Here is a 21,229-nt window from a genome sequence, read left to right on the forward strand (position 1 = left end):
TCCTACAATTAACGTTCACATACACACTCTAGCGAGATGGATTGGGTGCTATTGTGATGGAGGCGCACCAGCTGACGCCTAGACAGGCTAGATGAGAACAATTGCCGTTTTCCGACTTGGCCATAAATTTATTATCACCATCAGTGAGCACCACGGTTCGTCCGTAGTCTGTTGCCTTTCAGCGTCGATGAATATCGTTACGGATCTGCCCTCGCTGTTCCACTGTTTATAATATTAAAATTGTCATGTAACTGACGTATACGTTTATTTTCGATTCATTGCAGGTAAGCCAAAGGTCGTGGTGCCGCTCATAAGCTGAATTCAAGGTTGGATCATACGGAATGTAGTAAGTAATTAGGCGCAGCTTTTGGAGAAAAGTGTCATAAACCGATACTTTCACTTGACACTGATAGCCGCAGCCTTTAATTGCAAAACGTGTATTGAGTTATCCATCACATTTGTTACTCGAGGAAACCATTAGAAGGTTCTGCCACGCTGGATTAGCGGTATCGGTAACCTCGAAATTGTTTTAGTAAAATATGACTATCGCACCGGTTATAAATTAATGATCTACATTTATTTTCGGTCGATATTGAGGATTGAGGATGTTAACTACAAGAAATTAACTTATCTACAAAGTCATTTCGGTATGTGACCTTTCAGCAGTGAGATGCTCATTACACTAAGAGACCTATACTGTCTAATCATCAGTAACGCGCTGATATTTGGTGAAAAATAGGAACACCTGCTCGAGCGAGGTCTGACCGAGCGCGTAGTCGTCGATTTCTAGCTCCTGTTTGTGGCTCTCCATCAGCCCGAACATCTGGGACCACTTCAGATCCGTCACGGGGATGTGGAAGCTAAGTGAATCCTCATACTCCTCTCTGCAATAGTAGAAAACAGAAAATGCCAAATAAGATCGTCTGGCAAGGGTGTAAGCGGTCGCTAATTGTTACTTACTTCAAGATGGCACCAGCGAACCGATTCGTGACAAAGTCCTTGACTCCTGTGACTCGCTTTTGTTGCGCTTCCGCCGTGCTGCGTGTTACCTTCACCGTCAGCAGGAATCCTTTGGAGAATTTGTTCTTCAGATGTTGCGTCGAACCGAGACACTTAAACTCTCCGTTCACCATGATGGCCAGCCGGGTGCAGAGGGCCTCACACTCCTCCATACTGTGCGAGGTCAGCACGATCGATTTGCCTGTGCTACGCACTTTGCAGATAACGTCCCAGAATTGACGCTTCGCTCCCGGATCCATACCGGTCGTCGGTTCATCGAGATAAACCACCGATGGGTTGCCCATCAGTGCGAGAGCTGTGCTAAGCTTCCGCTTGTTACCGCCACTGTACGCCTTGGTGCGTTTGTCCAGGTGCTTAGTGAAGTTCAGCTCTTCGGCCAGAATGTAGGAGACGTTTTTGATTTCCTCGCTGCGCACTCCACGCAGTAGCGCAAAAATTCGCAACGTTTCTCGACCCGTAAGATCCTCGAGTAGTGCATCAAACTGTGGACAGTAACCGATTTGTCGGTGTACCCGGTTCATGTCCGTGCGCAGATTGATTCCACGCACCCAACCATCTCCAGATGAGATCTCCTCGTCACCGGTCATCATCTTAAACGTTGTCGTCTTACCGGCTCCATTGATACCGAGCAATCCGAAGCACTCCGAGTGGTTTATGCCGATCGATAGCTTGTTGACGGCCTGGAAGTTGCCATAGTACTTGCTCACATCACGCAGCAGCAGATTATGGCCATCGATGCCCGAACGGCTGAGATTCTGTATACGGCGCTTCTCCTCCAGTACATCCGAATCCATGTCCGAGATGGCTTCAGGGTGATCCGGCTTGGTCGAACTCATTGGTGCAGATTGTTTCCTGCGGAATAACCGCTGGACCACGCCATACTCCAAGCCGAACAGTAGCGCAAAGCTGACGCATCCGATGAGCAGACAGAAGAGAAGGTTACGGATGATGCCGAGTTTACCGAAGGAAAACAAGCTCAGATCACAGCAGCGGAGATCGAACTGGCACAGTTGCTCCTCGCTGCACTTGCCAAAGAGCTGTTCGCAGGTGCGCGTACAGAACGAGATCGTGCTCGAGGCCTGGTTGAGATTATTCAACCCATGGCTGAGCACAAAGTTGGGGAAAAACATAAAGACCCACTCGAGTCCTTCGGCCACATCGTTCAGATCAATACCATCAAACTTCAGGATGTTGACCGTTGTGAAGAATATCGCACCAGACAGCACATTGACGAACATCATCCGAACGAACCCGGTAGCCGATACGTTGAAAATGAAGGAGAACAGATAGGTTACTGGTAGCGATGCGAAGCCGAAGAACAGCAACAGCAGAAAAGCACGTCCAAGCTCCTCAAACGTTGACCAACCATCCTCCTGGAAGATGGCCACGGTGGCGATGTACACCAAGCTGTTCAATACGAACAGCACGTAGTCCCACAGGAAAGCCAGACACCAGAACAGAGTGACGTTAGTGCCACTGACAAACTGCAGCAATTTGGCGCGCGATGTTCGCTCCTTGATGTAGAACATGATGTACAGGGCAGCCACGAATGCCATCGCAAAGCCAGTGTTGAACGCTAGCTGGAAGCCCGTGTTCAGGCCTGTGTTCAGCTTCTTGAGCCGAGTCTCCAGACGATAAGGCAACGGCTTGTTGACGACGGTGATCTCACACTGGGGGCAGCCCGACTGCAGAATAGCGTTGAAGAGAAGACTCAGAGCTAGTGGTGCCGTGTGGAAGGCCTTATTGTTGAACCATCCAATGTACGGTAGCCCGCTGGTAATGGTAGCACCAACAAAGTACTGCGTGTTGACGGTAGATATGTCTTCCTTGGACTTGCGCACGATGTATTCCGTCATATCTTCGTCGGTATTTATGAGTTCGGCTTGACGCACTTCAAACATCCTCTGATATGCCTCAACTCGTGCCGTTTCACCACTTGAATGTTCCAGCACGGTTATTGCCTTTTGGTACGAGTCCATCGTAATGTCAAGCGAAGGAAGGTCCACTCCGGCCGATATGCTTCGAGTGATGATGAACGTGATGGCCACAAAGAAGATCGGTATAAGGAACATCATCAGCAGCTGCTTCCAGGCGCGAATGGTCGAAAGATACTTTTTGAGAATCTGTGCCCATATCTGGTTCTTGTACAGCTCCTTGCCCGTCAGTAGCTGCAGGTTATCCAGGGAGTCTGCAAATTATGGGCAGATGAGGGAGTAAATCATCCGTTTAATGGAAGTGATACCGTAGAACTTACATTCCCGATTCGTGGTCTCAATAACGGATCCATTAGTGGTGTGGTTGCCGGTTTCATCGAAGCTATCACTACCAGCTCTGCAAGGGAACACGGTACAATGTTATAGACACAATCACTTCCAACGTTGTCACCATCACTTACTTCAAGAAAACTTCCTCCATCGTGGTCAGAGAGATACCGTAGCTCGTGATGCCACAGCTAGTCATCTGCTGCTCGATGTCTTCCAGTAATCGCTGGAACACATCTAGATAGTCTTCCTTCAGGATGAACGATAGTTCCGATCCAATATCCGTATCAATCGTAACATCCGGTATGTAACGCCGTAGAATACCCAGCAAACGCTCCTTATCACATCGCACCGAATCCTTCACACAGATCAACCGATAACCAACGCCGAACGATTTCTTCAAGAAGAAGGGCGATCCGACGGCTTTCAGTTTACCCTCGGCCATGATCGCGATACGATCACCGAGCACATCCGCTTCATCCATGAAATGGGTCGACAGTAGCATCGTCCGGTTCTGTTTCTCGCGTTGCAGCAAGTTCCACAGTGCACGCCGTGCCGATGGATCCATACCGGAGGTCGGTTCATCGAGCAGCACTACCTTCGAACCACCACAGAGGGCCATTCCAACGGCAAGTTTACGCTTCATACCACCGGATAGGGTGTGCGATTGTGCATTTCGTTTGTCGGTGAGCTCGAGCAGTTTCAGATACCGATCGATCTCATCGGCGACTCCACTATGCGGAACACCTTTGAGCCGCGAGAAGAACTTCAAATGCTCCTCGACGGTCATCTCGTGAAAGAGAACGTTATGCTGCGGACAGAGTCCAAGCGATGAACGGACACCATCAATGTCGGTACGAATGTCGTATCCATTGATGAGCGCCGTACCGGACGTTGGTGAATAAACGCCCGTCAACATCGACATGGTCGTCGTTTTGCCTGCACCATTGTGTCCGAGTAGCACCGAGATCTGGTTCTCATACATCCGTAGATTCAAACCATCGACGGCGGCCTTATTGCCTTTATACACTTTGCGCAGCTGCTTGATCTCTACTCCGGCGTAACCGATCGGATCCTGCTCGATGTAGCGTGAGCTAGAGCCGGATTGGTCTGTACCGTACGCGTGAATGAGCGTATCCCTCGATGGAGCACGGTTCCGAATCCAAAACTCTTTCGTAAAAGGGAAGTACCATGGTTGGGCTACACCGTACTGTCCTGGCATCACCTGTTCCACGTACAAAGCGATCAGCATGTAGATAGCTGCATCAACCAGTAGCATGATAAGCACCAGTCCCACGTTGAAACCATCATCGATGGTCACGGGTTCGAATAGGTTCGACCATCGCAGGCCAACAGCGGTAGCTTCCAGTCTCACCGTTAAAAACATGGCCAACGACATGCCCGAGTTGGAGAGCAGCGACATTCCAATCTTGGCACCCGTGCCCATATCGTCGTAGTTCTGTTGGCTTACGTTAAACGGAAGCTGTGAAACGAACCACAGCAAACCGGCGATACCGGCCGCCGTGTTCGCTTTGCTAAAGAACACACTGATCATGAAGGCGAAGCAGATCGTCGAGATGCTGTAGACGAAGAAAAATAGCCAAACCAGCGTCCAGCTGGAGTTCTCGAAGATGGCCGCACTGCTGAACGGAACCTGACGAGGACGAGGCGAGAGAGATCAGAGTAGGCGTTATCTAACCGTACTGACAATACTGTCACGTGCAGACGCGAAACTTACGCATAGCAGCAGCGTTATCAGGGAAGATGCGATGGTTAGCAAGATAAGACACTTGACGAACCACGCGGACCAGTGGAGCCAGTTCGAGAGTCCCATAATTTTCATCGCTTCCTTTAGCTGAGTTTCCTTCTCAATCGTAATGTACTTGACCGTATTGACGAACGTATACAGGAACGAGATGATGATGATGAGGGCGAGCAGCTGCTGGAGTGCTTCGAGGATCGCATCGTCATAGTAAGGTGGATAGGAGTAGCGCTGTATCTGTACCGTCGGTAGCTCGATACCGCCGACCTGCCGTCTGATGAGCGCCCGTGATATAGCGCCCTGTATGGCGAGGAAACCCTCCTCGTAGTAACTCGGTGATCCACCATCATTATCATCAGGGTTGCGAAGTCGCGGCGAGAACGGTACGACCAGCAGGTTCGTTACCCAGTTCGAGAATTGATTTTCATCACGCCGTAACTCTCCCGGAAAGCGAAGGGCAAAGTTAATAGCATCCGGTAGGCGGTCACCGGTCACCAGACTGGCTAAGCTATCGTCAAACTCCACACCGGCCAGATAGGACGATTCAACCAGTGCTGCTTCCATGGTTTGTGCGTCCGGGTACGAGATGTGAGTTAACCGTGCCAGGGGATCGTTTGCGTTCAGTGAATCCACTGCCTGCAGGACAATCTGTTCCAGCACATCGTTACGTGGGGAGTAGGCCAGCGTGTAAATCGGTTGCTTCGAAACATTCGCAAAGCTGGGCAACCGATCGGTTTCCAGTGGTCGAAAGACGGTATTTTTGTCGACATATTCCGGGTCGACCAGTCCCCGGACGAGCAACAGTATCGAGCAGCACAGCACCGGTATCAGCACCTCGAACAGGGTCTGGATGTAGTGTCGCTTCTGCAGGATCCAGTTCTTCCACAGGAGAAGCACAAACTTCTCCCAGTTGCTCGTCGCCATCGTTCACGGCCCTGGAATGCGCGGAAGGTAACGGAAGATGGTTACACCGTTGTATGATTGCGCCCGAGAACGTTCGGTCTTATCGCTGTGAACGTGAGCGAAATATGCACGACGATAACTGCGCTGTCTTCTATGATCGATCGTAGGCCATTTCGAAGGGAGGGGCCACTGGCTCAAAAAAGCACCTGGTATGACACGCGATCTGACCGAAGGGGTGAACCGTGGAATGTAGCTTCGTGAATCATTTCTAGAATGCCCCGCCAATGGGAGCGCTACAGCGTTATCGCCCTAAACCAACATTGGAGTACCAATAGCCTTAAGCAAACAGACTCAACAGCAACGGATCAGTTACGGTTTACGCCGTCGCTTTGTTGGTTTACAAGCTCCGACAAGTCAGTCAGACATGTTATGCTGTTGCCAATTGATGAAGTGCCCTCTGTGGACATTAACCTCCAAAAGATGGTCCATTTGAACCAAAAAACCAACGCATGTTCGCTATTAAAACACGTCACTCTCACAGAACATCTGGTACTACGGTTCGAACACAACTTTAATTTGAATTTGAATTCAAATCAACTTCAAATAGTTGTTCTTAAATTGTATCAACGCGACGAAACGTTGACACAACAAGCTATGCAGAGGTATGGAAACTACTAACCTTCTATGCTTAATAGTAATCACAACCCGGCACTCAATTGTTTTTCCACTCAATTGTGTTCCCTGCACAACGCACGATATGTGTGTCTCCACCAACCGTTCGACACTCTGTGACTCGCGGTCTTCCGAGGGAGCGTCTTTTTCATTAACAGCGCCCACCGCCCAGCACCTCTTATCAATTGTGCGATAATCAATGAGCAATGCCAACCACTGGACACCGAAAGTGGAATAGAGCGAGCGAGAGCGAGAACACCGTATAATGAGAGACCGGATATTGGGACGCTTCCGGCAATCACACTCGATGCTAGCGAGCGAAAATTCGCGATCGTCGCCATCAAGGGCTTTTGATAAGATAAGTCGCGCCGAACTCGTAATAATGAGTCATGAGACCGTGTCTTTGGAGTGCGAATAGTAATTACCCCCAAACTAAACCAAATCGGCGGAATCCGAATCAAAGGGTCGGGCTGGGAACGATGCACGTTCGCGGTCCTCGTGGTGGGATCGCCAAGAACCGGATGGAACCAGTTTGGCGATGCCAATCGACCGATATCGATCGGAACAATGCAACGAGTGGCAATCGGGGGACCGTGCTACTCCCATCCGTGGTTCGATAAGATGTCTTTGATTCGGCGAGCGTCTGAATCATGTCACGCGGACTGGTCGGTTTGTTGATGCGTGATCACGCGCGAAATAGCGAGCGCTGATTTACGAAAAAAAAAGTCGCTTATCATGTTTGTCAACATTGTCAGTGGGGCGCGATCCCGTGATGGGTGGTGCTACGATTGACTCACGAGCCGAAGGCCCGACACTCGACCATGTGATCCTATCCAGCATCTTATTGTGGGCGACTTTTTCAGATAATTCCAGCAGCAGCTTTTCAAACACAAATAGAAACCACATTTACGCGCATGTGCATGTGACATAGATAATGGAAACGGGAGTATCAATGTGGTACTGAAACGTAGCTGCTTAAATGCGGAGCACAATTCAGAACTTATCATAAACCGCGTGCAGCTTCGTATATGGTCGATTGGAGATTGCAGTTCATCCACCGGATTTTATTGGCACATTACGTCCCATTTCCGGTCTTTTATCAGCCCAGAGGAGATGGTTCTCGAATTGACTGCATCCATAACGTTGCATAGCGTACGGTTTAGCAGCTCGAGCAGCAACAATGCAATGATGTCCGATCGGAATCTGCTATTTTGTGCAACTGACATGCCACTTTGTGGCACTTCCTCGCAGCCCCCCCCCCCCCCCCTTACCAAGCCAAACGTCATTAAAATGAAATGAATCACGCGTGGCAGAAATCAGTGCGAACGTGGGAGCTATTAGTTTTCAATTTACTCCGTTATTGCCTGTTGGCTGTCAAGCGTCAACACACTAGCACATATACAGTTGAGCTGTGATATGCTTCCAACCAGGCGTATTATTCACGAAATTCCAGCGGAAACATAAAAAGAAGCTTTGATTTAAAGCCCCGAACGAACGTCCGATCGGTTCGAGGTGCATGCAACGACCGGCACTGAATCAAGCGATGCAAATGTAATTGAATTGTCAAACAGTCGCGCGCGCCCGTGCACACACACAAACACACACACACACACACACACACAGCGACTGCATAACGGCACCAAAAAGGGTACCGTTCAATGAGCGCATAATGAAACTATGCAATTCCAGCCACCTCTTCATTCTTTGAGCAATCCCGCCGTCGCCGACATCGGTAGCAGAACGGGCACAGGAAGCGAGCAACCGAACGGAAGTCCTCGGCTCGGTGTACACGGCAAACACGGGCGTGGAGACCGGAGGTTTCGTTCGGTGTCCGTGTACTGGCAGCTGGTGATCGAGATCGATACGGTACGACATGGTTCGGAAATACGACCGATAACGTCTATTGTGTCATCGCGCAGCACAAACCGTGTATGTGTGTATGTGTGGTTGGCACACATACATGGTGGGAAAATGGTGTGCCACTGGAAACGGTGTGGAAATGCAAAATTTAACATTCAATTCATCCAATGCAAAGCTTAAAGCATGAAGCTACCGGCAAAGGAGAAGCAGAACCCAAAACCGGATGCTGGTGTTCGCTCTAGGCTGGCAGTTAATCTATGCGGCTCCAGAGCTAAGCCCGGAACATACACCGACTCAGACTTGTTGCATCCTGGAGTGTAGTGTAGTCCAGGGTGTGTTTGTTTGGTTTCGATCCCGCTGACTAATACTCGGGCAATGATTCACGCAAACCGAATGGGGAGATGCCTCGTGTTGTTACTCATCGCCATCCGCCATCCACATATACCACCAGCCGCAGCAACGCTTGTGTTGACATTTGAGTTATCTTGAAAGGGACGGTGGAAAGGAACGCAACGTTTTTATTCCCAGACTCCCGGCCAGTGACAATGATTGTACCAACACGCATAATACATCCAATCGATGAGTGTAATTGATTTCCAATCGAAACGGGTATGATTTACATTAATTACCGTAATTGCACTGGTGCTTACACCGAGGCCAAATGAGTCCCATTAATGTTGGAAGCCAGCATCGCGCAACACTGAAAAATCTGTCATAATTACCGGGAAACCCGTTTCACACATTCATATTCCGGAGCATGTCACCGTGCAAGCGCGTGTTTGATGCATGCGTTGGCCGCAGTATTTACCATGCAGCTGGCAGCCTCGATCGACTCATTTTCGACACGCTTGAGACACTCGACGTACTGTGACAGTACACGGTAACCCTTATCTGGTCGTGGCACGAGCCAGACTGCATGGGAAGAGAATGGTGGCGTTCGATATACCGCTTTGACTTATCTGCTTCAATGAAACCTGATAAGCGAATTGATTGGTTTTAACGACGAGCACGCGCCAATGGATTCCCCGTACAGCCGGCACTGGCTAGGCTTCTGTGTGTGTGTGTGCGTGTTTGAATGATACGACGTAGCCGTTCTGGGATGGAAATGTGATGGAAATTTGTGCAGAATTTTCATCCGATCATCAAGATTCGATTCGCGCTAGCTATGCGGTGTCCCTTTGTCAGTGTTCAATGTCTCATTACGGTTAGCTTGCTAATTAATTGCGTTGTGTACATCCGGATTGTGACGTGCCATCACTTGTGCAGGATTCTCGCAGGACAATACAGGACTCACAGGCATTCGGACCAGCCAATTTGCGATTTGCAAAGTAGATGGATGGATGGATGGATGGATGTTGCATAATGTATTACTCGACGTAGCTCCTTCAATGCTTTGTCCGCTTCGCCGCCAGTAACAGTCTATCCAACAAACGAGATTGAATGGCTTTCCCTTAACATTGTCCTAACGGATGTCTCTCCCGAAAACTGAAGACGCGCACCGATCAGATTCGGTTTTGAGCGGATGAGCAGCGACAAACAATCGAAAACAAACTTTCAAGTCCATTAGCGACCCATCAATCATGCCGATGAATTCTCGTTGTCTACCCATCGTGCCTCCTCTCTTCCTCGTCCAAGAAAAGTGAAGTTTTCCACCACCCCGTAATCGTTCTTACAAGTGGCGAACCATTAGGCAGGAACAGGACGTACATTGTGCAGATTCCACATTTCAAAACACTGGCGCTTTGGAACGCTTTCGAGACGACAACCGAGACTCGCAGCTCGCTGGCATACTTGCCAGCCATACGGAGGGCTGTAAAATTGTTTTGTCGGCGATGCAGACCATTCCTCCCACACCGCACGCACACTATCGGATCGAATGCGAGTTTCCGACTTCGAGCGAATGACAGCCGGGGACTGGGAAGTGGCGGTAAATATTTATCGACAGAATTATCTCGCATTTTCGTTTATTAATTACGCTGCTGTTCGCACACCCCCATTGTTCATCCCCGGGGGATGCCGGGGAAAACTCCAGTTTCGTTTCGTATTTCAGAAACCGCTGGGTGCGACACTGATGAACGATGCTGCCCGTTTCATTGTTGTGGTTTAATATTTATGATCGGTTTGGGGTGGAATAACAGTATAAGGCTACCCCCTGCTCGAGTGATAAGCGGTGAAGTGTTTGTTGGATCTGCTTTGTGGCTCATCTAGAACCGTTTTCCGGGAAAACCATTAAATTAGATTAAATAAGGGGCAATCCATTCCTCCCGAGAAGCGTCCTTAATCGCCCTTTCGCACAACAAATGAGTCAATAACCACAATAGTGTTCGGAATCGATTGATGAAACGGTAAGCCGTTAACCACACAAAGGTATGGGCATGAACGCAACCGGTTGGACCCTTCAATCGTGGCACTTAAGAGATGTTTGACGTCATGAGCTGCCAGGCGCCTCCATCATCCCAGTACCAGGCGCCTCCATCGGTTTCGGTATTTAAACGACAGGCTCATACCGAACACAACTAGTCATAGCGAAGCATTCCAATAACCAGTTACTGGAAGCAACTTTTGAAATAACAAATATTTGACAAATTTGCTCTCTCGAGACGGGCCCTGCCGTAGTCGAAGGGCCACAGTAAAATTCCAGAATTTCGCCGAACATTAATTATTTTTGGAAATTTCAATCTTCTTCGACTTCCTTCGATTCCCTTTCCCTCCCCTACCCCATTCCGTTTCCTTTTCCAACCCCGAGAAGTCGAGTAGAGGACAGGGCCGCTCTAGAATCATCTCCCCCCTTATAGTGCCCGCAGCGTTATTGACTTTGCTTTCACTTCAACACCTCGGCATACAACTGCTAAGCCCAATCGTCGATGTTCGTCTGGGCTGGGCCAGGCTCAGACGAAGAAGACGTGTCGCTTTTGCAAAGTGCAAAGTTTCCCGTCGGCACGACAACGGTTCGGGTAAAATATTATCTTTGCACCATTCAGTGGTGGGGGCACCATCTATCTAGAGCTTGTTTAGGCCCAGCATCCGGTGCTGCTGGAAGTGGTGTTGCTCCAAAGGAACGTCCCGTTAGCAGTAGCTTCCAAGCCTGCAAAGCTGCAAAGAGGAAAGGGCCGAGGGCTGCGTCGAGCACGGAATGAATAGGAACCCTGAACACCGGACAGCGTTCGGACGGACCGGGCTTCGGTGAGCTCGGCGAACACACACACACAATACTGGGTGTCACTGGGTGCCGCTGTTCGCTCCATTTAAATACATACCAAAGCATAATAATCGATACCGGACTGCGGGGGTATTCTGGAGAAGCAGCTCAGAAGCAGCCGAGTAGCAGAAGATGGAGCCGGCGATGGAAGTTGAAGGTGTGGTGTGGTGCTGTGGTAGATGGTTCCCGATAACATTCAATTCCTTCTCACTAATGGGCCGGACCCATTGAATCGAAACGAAAAGCGCTTTAAGCCAATCTCCGGAATGAGATTATGAGAACGAACGGTCACAGTCGCCACCCTCTGCCCACCCCCAAAAAATCGAAACCAAGCAGAAATCGAGAACGAAGGGGATGCCTCTAATTTAGCCATCTTTAAACGAGGACGAGTGACATGAATTTTTAAACGATCGCCTAACCATCCCGCCACCGCACGAGCAGAGATTCCGAATTCAGGAGTGTTTGCTGGAAGCTTTGTTCGTTTTTTTTTCTATCGCCACCGTCAGCAAAACCACCAAATTCACTGAATTGTCCACTAAGTAGTAGTAGCGTTTGGTTTGGGGGTACATTTACGACCCAAAAGCAGCGTGGAGCGTGTCGATGGAAGGAATTAGAAGAAGGCCCCTGGTGTGTCAGCACCCGGTGCGACAGACGGTGTCGATACATTGATTACATTTTCACCCAGCAAAACACAAACTTTCTCGTACCGCCCGAAACCAGCGGCATGGTCATGGGGGTTATTTTTGTGCTATATTCATAATTGTGTTCCGTGCGAGAGGATGCGCAACTTTTAATGATTTCATAACAACCTCATTTTGCGATAGTTCTTGCTGGGAAACTGCTGCGGTGCGACACTGGTGTTGGTGTGCACGGTGCTCAGCGTGGGACCGCTTTAGTGGATTACTCGAACGGTTGTTTAACGATTAGCGGGCGAGAGATTTGACGAAACAACCACCAGTACTGTGGGGTGTACAAGAATGCCTAAAGCTAAGCTGATGAAATGAAGTGGATGCTGTATTGATCACTTTGTTGTTTGTTGTTCAAGAGTGTACTTGAAATGCCATTCACGTTAATTCATAATCAGAAACAACTAACCATCTCAAAAAAGATTAAATATAAATCCGTTAAATCAGGTTAATAAAATTATACTGCTAGTAAACAATTGCCCCAAGAGCTGATTCGCAATGGTAAATTATTCGTAGATTCCTATCAAAATATGATCTACTTTATTAATATATTGCGATAAAAAATTCTTCGTTAAAATAATATAATATTCGTGTAATTATTTTCTGAAATTTGCATTCAAAAGCTTTTTTGCATTCAAAAGCTCTACATTTTATTATCACCCTAATGGATATATTGCAACTGATACCGTCAAAACCACACTTCAGGTGGCCCTATTTATCATTGATCTAAATAGGACAGTAATGTGCAAAACGCCGCAACATTACTCACCCGTATATATATAAATATTCAAATTTAATAGCAAACACTTAGCTTTTCGCGAGTTCAACATTCCAACACATAAACACATTACCTCGCTTGCTGGGACGTACGGTGCACGGAGTATTCACAGAAGGCGCACAGCATGCTATGGCCCCATGCATGCCCTACGAATGCTCCGAAATCGCTTCATCTACCGAAGGATCCGCATAAAAATCCGCCAACAAAACCAACACGCTCGAAATCAAACTTCTCGACGTAAATATGTATGGGGCGCCGCGGGCCTGCCTGGGCGCTTCGCGGGCTCGATTCCAATCGGAAGAAGACTGCCAGAAGGGCGCCGTACGCTTCGCGCTTTAAGGGTCTGAAAAAAGCCGCCGCAGGTTATCCTTTCCGCGTTCCTTTCCAAACGGAACTCGCGAGAATGAAACCACGATTCTGCTGCTGCTGCGAAACGGTTTGTGGTTGATGCTGGGTGGCAGCATGTTGGCCGCAGATGTGCGCTCGGTGCCAAAGGCGGCTGCCAAGATGGCATCGTTGCGTTAAGAGGTCCCCCGAGGCTCAATGGCTGGCATTTTATTTCGCTCGTAAAATCCCGGCGCTCGATCCCGTCATCACCGCGACGATGGCCACCGCAGCCGCCGCTGCCACTGCCGCCAATCGGCTTACAAACACCCCCCCCCCCCCCCCCCTCAAACTCGTGTTTCGTGAATCTCGAAAGTTGAACTCACACGCTACACATTCCACAAAAGCTGTCGAACGTTCGCTCTTCTTAGCAAGAGCGCAGTGATTGACAAAAGGATGGCGAGGAAATAGAACGCTTCCGGGCGCTCTTTAAGTCGATACCGATGAGTTTCCCGATGAGGATCTTGCGGAATCCATGAACTCGTGAACGAATGTTAAACAACCGTCACGTGATATTTGAACCCTTGGCTCAATTTGTGCAATTAGTAGCACTAGAAACTCGAGAGAATTCTCGAGGAATACATAACTTAGTTTGCAATCGGAATGATAATTATGCGTTTCAAAAGAGATAGAGAACATCACAAGCATACCCTTTCAATATCTACTTCCCTTACTCCACACATCAACCACTCTTGCGTCGCTCAGGTGCGCAACGGTAGCAACAAAAAAACCGTTCTAGGCCCAAAATGGAAAATGGATTTTAAGCGGATTTACCTCAAAGTTTCTGACAATCTGGTATCGTAAGGGCGTAACCGGGGTGAGTGAACTTACGAAAGCTTATCCGCGCTTATACTCGTACCTTTCATTTCACCCACATCCCACATGCTCTCGATGACGCTCGGCTAGAAGTCGGATTTTTTACCTTCCCAGTTTTCTTTTTTCTTGCTTTCCTTGTCCCCCCATCCCCAGCCTCTCATCACGTGCATCACGCGCAGGGCTACAAGCGTTGCATTTTGCGCAAATCCGCTTGCTACCGGAGGGCAGAGGGGGGAGATTAGTAATTATGTTCTCGTTTGCGTTCGCTATTTTTTCCCAATCACCGCCCGGCCCGGTGCGATGCTACCCAGAGACATCGTTAATGTGGGACTCATCTTCCACCCTGCATTTTGCTCGATTTTTTCTTTCTTTTTTCACCGATCTCCACTTTGTCTTAATTTTTCTTTAAGCACTTGAGAGAAAGAAACAGAGAGTACGGCCATTCGCTAGAGCATCGGTTCAAGCAAAGCATAAAAAAGAACAACTTGGTTAATGTGCGCAATCGAAAAAAAAAAAACACTCACCGGAACCTGATCAGCTTTCAGTTCAGGTTCACAGCAAAATGGACGGAAGGAAGCAGCTGTGTTCTGCTTCTAAATGACAGCCGGACAGCAGGACAGTAACGGACGGCGCAATCCTAGCGGCAGCGTATTCCGTTGTTCGGTTTTTGTCCAAAGATTTTTCCGGCTTTTCCTGCCCGGCCAACCGCGACAGTGCGCGAGTAATTAACTTTAACGAGCCGCTCCTTTTCTCCTTCTTCTTGGCAGTTTTCATTTTATATTGCCCCGTAAACGATCGAGGGCCGCATTGGCACCAGATGCGGCCCCCAATCGGTTTGATTAGAGTGCTGGAGAATGGAAGCTAGGCAGCCGGCAGTGGGCTTTCGTTTGGTTTTGGTGTCCGAGCCCCGCGAATGACCGCTTTGGGATGTTCTTGTTTCAGATCGGGGAAAACGACATCGGCTTGTAATTGAAATCCTTTTTTTTACCACATTCTTTTGGTTGGATATTTTGAAAGTAATATATTTTCCAACAGAACGGAATTTTGCTTAATCCACGTTTAATTCACTTATCGGAAATGTCAAACGATACTGAAATGTGATGATGATAACGAAAGTGCCAGGACCGTTTTTTACATAATCGATCGTTCGTTTTAATGAATATCATAGTATGTTTTCCACGTTAATGCCAATTTTAAAATGTTGATTGCTTCCCCGTAATCTCATGTATCTCGATATAATCATGGAATTAGCGTAATCTGCTGTACAACGTTTTCAGCGAAAACCACATAGTGTGTGTATGTGTGTGTGTTACAGCTTGACAAACACTGGTACACGCGCTGATTTTATATAATTAGCAGATACTTTTATAGCTTTCAAAACGATTGAATTAAAATTGATTTCCCTCTGTCTCCCATCGCCAACATACAAATCAATTTGAAATCGATCTAATCTAATCGATCGCTGAAACTGTAAGGATACTCACCGGAGCCCGTAGTTTGTTAAATTATTCAATGCATCATAAATAAATTGACATTCCCCTTTCGTCCCAGACCTTGAACAATAGACCTTCAACCACCCATCGCTGGCGGCCAAACCATTCAAACCCACACCCACGTATCGAAATATTTAATCCATCATCGAAACAGTTCAAGCCACAAATTTTCGCGCTCTGCATTAATCAACAATGCCGTTCTCTCAAATATCACCGACCACAAACCGTAACACAACGACAGCTGCTGCTGCTGCTGCTGTTGCTGCTGCTACGCTGTAATTATGTTATCAAAATCAATCTTCATCCAACCATTTCTATTCAACAGTGGAGCTTAGAATTAGCACGATTTTCGCGAACATTAATACTCGCCAACTCAGCGAGGAGCAGTGGTGTGATCTGCTTTAAAATAATGATAAATGACTACCTCCCTCCCGAAAAAGGGTCGGACTGGCTGTCACGTCGCATAATGCGGTAACGAACTCGGCAGTCTGGCCGAACCGAAGTGACAACGCACGGATCCGCATACACCTTTCCCCGTTTGCGTCCTGTTTGCGCACCTGTTTGAATTGAAAAATGTGATCACATCTAACAGTGCTGCGAACTGTCAAACCGTTGGCCAGCCAGTTGGTGGTGGTTTGGCGCGTTTGGCAGAGGAGTAATTACAAAAGTTGCCATCCGTCCGTCCGTCCGTGCGTCGGACCTCGCCGGAAGATGCTTACGGGAAGATGACGCACCCAGAAACAAGAGCAGTAGCGGTAGACGGAAACCAGTTCCATCATTTGTCAGCCAGTTTTATGTGGTCGTTGTTCTGGAAGTAAAATGACAAGATTTCAATCAGTTCACTCACTGCCTCTGGTGTCACGTTCTGTGCCGACAGCCACTGATCAGTTTCGTAGAAATGACGTAACACCGACGCTGTCCGGCGATGTGCGACACCTAAAAGGCAACCAACGAGTCATACGCCATCGTCTTGGTAACGGCCCAAGACCACCTTCGAGTGCCTTTGAGCGTCTTCTCTATCTTCTTCTGGAGCATGCTGGTTGCCTGGTTGGATGCGAAAAGACGCTTGGACGCTAAAACTAATTACCAACACGCCCCTTCCCGGGTCTAGGTACGGAAGCGGGCGACAGAATCGAGCTCCGGCCTAAAGCCCCGGACAAAGCCACTGCGTACCGCTACCGGTTTTCCTTGTTTCTGCGGAAAACTCATTTTTCCTCCTTTGTTACTACCAGCCAGCGCAACGAACGTAACGCAAGAGGAACTCCGCCTTCACTGCGACCCCTTCATTCAAGCACCGGCGACGGACGGTGAAAAGGCATCGGGAACAGTAAATATTTGCCTGCCGGTGGCGCCCTGACAGGAAGAAAATGGTCTACCTCCCGGATCGTCCACCAACTCTGGACTCCAACCATCTCGCCGCAGGATAGGGATCGTGTTGCTGTCGAGTGGAGCTCGGACCACTGGGTGGGGGGATTCGCCTTCGAAAGGATGTTTTCTGGAAGATAAAAAAAAAATGAGTTTGGGGTTCCGAAAAACAAAACGCGACTCCGGCCGGCCTTGGCCGCTCCTGGAAGCTGGTAGATAGCTTACGTAGGCCTCGGTTGGCCAACGGGTTGGCGGGTTGCCGGGTACAAGAATGCTCCGAAATGGTACAGGCTTACCGCTTGAAGGCTCAGTTTCAACTTTGGTTTTGTTTTTTTGTTTCTGGCACCGACCGAGGCAGGGCGCACTTTGGAAGGTTCATTTTTCACGGAGCCATCCCGCAAATAAATGGTGAACCCTTGCTCTTAAAAGATTTTTCTTAAGCTAGTGATTGCGAAAACCATCTTTCGGAACCATATATTTCGTGGAGTTGTCGTAATCAAACAAGAAACTTATCTTGTCCAGTCAATCGATACAAGTGGATTGTTAGACCGACGATATCAGAGACAACAATTGAAGCTTCTTTCATATCTCAGCTGCACAGCTCCATCTAGGAACAATACGTATGGTGCCGGCCCAGCAGGAGCTCTCGAGAATTTAATTAAAATCGTTCCAACAGGCGATGCGTATGCGTAGTACTAAACAAGAATATTCTGTGGCCCGGTGCTACGCAAACCGTATCCTCCTTCAGTCTGTCTCTGACATCTCTATGACGGGAGCATGGGGCTACCATTGTAGCAAGCATATTTAATTACACGAGTAGGCTTTGGGCTGCGAAGAGATGCGCAGCGACCGGTTGTTGCTCCAAACAACAAACCCAGCAACCAGGGGAATGGTAAGGCGATTGAAAAACCCCCCGAAAAAAAAACCTCGCCAATTCCATAGAAGGCAATCCGAATACGAAAAGAATGGTCGTAAGCCAGTTGTACAACTTTTCCAACAATCGAACAGCACCACCACAGCAAGCAGTTGGATTTTAATTTCATTTCGTACTGCGTTCAGTTCTGCCGCATTTCTCAAGACCGGAATTACGCCTCGTGGTTTAAAAGGTTTTTCCGGTTTTTTGGATTATTTTTTTTTTGTTCAATTCAACCTACTTCTGACCAGCAACTTCCCTTTCATCCGCTTTCCCAACAGATCAAAGGACCAGCAGCAGCAGCAGCAGCCGCCACCAACCGGGAGCAGTGAACTGCCGGCTGGAGCAGCAGGAGCAGTAACCCCTGATGAGGGGCCGCCAGCAGTGAACTCATCAATCGAACTACAAACCCAACCGCCAGCGGAAGAGCACACGAACGAAGCGGATGGTAATGAGCCGGGTGACCGGGTCACTGGCCAGGATGAGTGCGACATTATCGACTTTCCATTGCCCGAGCTTCCGGTGAGCAGTCGGCAGGATCCGACCTCATCCGATAGCTTCTTCACGGCGACGGACGCCGAGGATGGTGGTGGTGGTGCACACGAAGGGGAGGACGACCACGACGACGACGACGACGACGACGTCGAGGAGAACGACGCAGCGAAAGCACAAGCATTAACACAAGAGAAGCGAAGTAGCAGCAAAAAAGCGGGAAAGCGTGACGACAGGGGACCGACATCAAGGGAGGGTCAGCAGCAGCAGGAAGTGGCCGGCGCCAACATGCATTACCGGACGTCAGCGAACGGCGGTAAGCCGACCTATCTGTTTGGCGAGAATCTGAAGAAGAACGAGATCTTCCTCAACAAATCCGGCTGGGTGCAAGTGAGCGGTCAACCGGCACCCGGACGTCCCGGACCCGCTGCCTATCAGTATGGTGGTGTTGGTGGTGGTGGTGGCATCGGAGGAACGTCTGGCATACCGGAAGGAGCCAAAGTGTCCCGGAAGTACATCGAGTACGACGAAAATCGATACGCTGCTGCTGGACGGACTGGAGCGGTCACTGGAAGCAAACTAGAGGACTTAATCAACCGCAACGATACGCGTGGCAAAGGGATTGGCCCAAGGGGTGCTGGTAGTCAGCATCTTCAACAGCAGCAGCAGCAGCAGCAACAACAATTTCAGAAGGTGCAGCGGCAGGATAATGTAACGATCTTGAAGATCGATCCAAGCGCTTCCAGTTCACTCAACAACCGACCGGCCTGCCTGTCCATCAAACGGAACCTGGCTGATGGAAGTCCACCGCCAGTTACACCTATCCTCTCACCTCCTCCTGCCTTCCAAGACTCGCAGCAACAGCATCAACAGCAACAGCAACAGCAGCAGCAGCAACAGTCCAACAAAACACGTCTCGGGGACATTAAACCCGGAACCCGAATATTCCTTTCGGTGGTGGACAACGAAAACCACAATCCCAAGGGGATGGTCTTCTCCCGTAGCTTCGAGTACGATCGACGGTTGAACCGGAGACCACCGGAGCACGATGAACGTGGTCTCGAGCGAGCGTACAGTGCAGCGAGCGGATCTACCGCGTCCGGTATCGCTGCTGCTGGTGGTGTTGGTGGTACTGATGCGTTTTCCAAAAGTTTCGACTACGACTTTGGATCACCGTCATCGTCGGGTGCCGCCGGTGCCACTGGTACGACACCGACTCAGCAAAAGCAACCACTGAAGAGCTCGCTAATCCGGCGAACCCGTTCGCCCACGTTCGCCACGCTGACCGGCAATTCACCGAACTATCTGACGAAGAAGGAGAAACCACCGACGCTAAGCTCACCGATCTTTCCCAAGGCCATACCGGGCAACAGCTTGACCGTGAACCGGGCAGTGCTGGGGTATGCGTCGAGTGAATCGCTCCGTAAGTTCGATCAGAACAAATCACTTGACGGTGGCACGGTTCTCGGTGGCCACCGTTCCCGGCGCTCCCAGTTCTCGACCAAGGCCAACTCGGCCCCGGGCCTACCGTACGGTTTCCGGTCGGATTCCGTCGGCAATCAGCGGCTCAACTCCTGTGATAGTGGGGCACGATCGGGTGTGTACGATATTACCTGTCAAGATTTCTACGTCGTACGTCGAAGGATGATCTCTAACAACACCCTTGCCTCTGCTAATTTCAGATTACTCCAACGACGACGTCGACGACGATGACGACGATGACGATGAGGAGATCAGCGAGGATCAGTCTTCCTCGCTGGCACTGAGCTACAAATCATCGACATCCTACATCAACCAGATGAAGGGACGGGCCACATTCGGTACCGGCAGTCCGAACCAGAGCCAGAGCGGACTGCTGTCCGCCGGTCCGATCGCGGGCACACACACACTCCTCAAGGCACAGCGATCACTAACGCCCGAACGGCTCTACGACAACAACGACGAGTACGGTAGCATGCGCAACCTGAAGAAGCAACGATCTCTGACTCCGGAGAAACGCTCCCGGACACCGGATGATCGAAGCAAACGGAAAGGTGACCCAAGCAACAGCTCCCAGTCATCGCTCGTATCGCGCCAGAGTTCGGGCTCTCGCAGTAGTACGCTCGAGCGACAGCAGTTGCGCTACGATGAAGGCTTCATGCGTACCAGCAGCCGCAGCTCGTCCAGTTCGAGTTACAGTGGCCGGGGCGGGGACGAGAACGTACCGGCGACCAGCCCAAGCAATAGCTACCGTCAGCGTGGTCAGCTGAGGGGTAACGTGCGCCATCAGCCGGTGGCTCTCGGTGGCGACTACAAAATCCGTCGATCGAGGTAGGTGATCACCTACGGGTGCTCTATTCCGAGTTCGCTCCGCCACTCGTAGCGTCTTCTGTTGCCTTTGCTGCCTCCGTAGCGTTTAGTGCTCTTTAGTGCCTGCGAGCTCATCTCTATAATGATCGCCATCCACACAACTCACTCACACTCGCATCACTTGCATTCCGTATCAATTCCGACCTCATCCAATCACTCGTGCTCATTCTGTCGTCACCATCGCATAGCCAAGAACCATCCTACCATAAATGCTAACAACTTTCTCTCTTTTATTCACCGCCACAAATGAGACACTATCGCTGGCCCTCTTGTTAA

At 49.5% G+C, this 21,229-nt stretch overlaps 2 protein-coding genes across 2 annotated transcripts in view; one reads left to right on the forward strand and one right to left on the reverse strand.

Moving 5' to 3' along the window:
- Positions 1-21,229, forward strand: part of LOC125955574 (uncharacterized) — an 82,247-nt gene that overhangs the window by 57,406 nt on the left and 3,612 nt on the right. Inside the window, exons 3-4 of the mRNA XM_049686710.1 lie at positions 18,394-20,201; positions 20,287-20,914. Of these exons, the coding sequence (XP_049542667.1) occupies positions 18,394-20,201; positions 20,287-20,914 (2,436 nt within the window). The remainder of the gene's footprint in view (positions 1-18,393; positions 20,202-20,286; positions 20,915-21,229) is intronic.
- LOC125957968 (phospholipid-transporting ATPase ABCA3-like) lies at positions 608-6,727 on the reverse strand. Its single transcript, XM_049691045.1, has 6 exons — positions 6,626-6,727; positions 5,020-5,978; positions 3,416-4,935; positions 3,275-3,351; positions 961-3,208; positions 608-884 (listed from the first exon to the last, which is right to left on the reverse strand). Exons 2-6 carry the CDS (start codon positions 5,965-5,967, stop codon positions 701-703), a joined length of 4,977 nt encoding a protein of 1,658 aa, XP_049547002.1. The 5' UTR covers positions 5,968-5,978; positions 6,626-6,727; the 3' UTR covers positions 608-700.

Source organism: Anopheles darlingi, chromosome 3, assembly GCF_943734745.1.
Source record: "Anopheles darlingi chromosome 3, idAnoDarlMG_H_01, whole genome shotgun sequence".
In the NCBI taxonomy this organism is placed as follows: domain Eukaryota; kingdom Metazoa; phylum Arthropoda; class Insecta; order Diptera; family Culicidae; genus Anopheles; species Anopheles darlingi.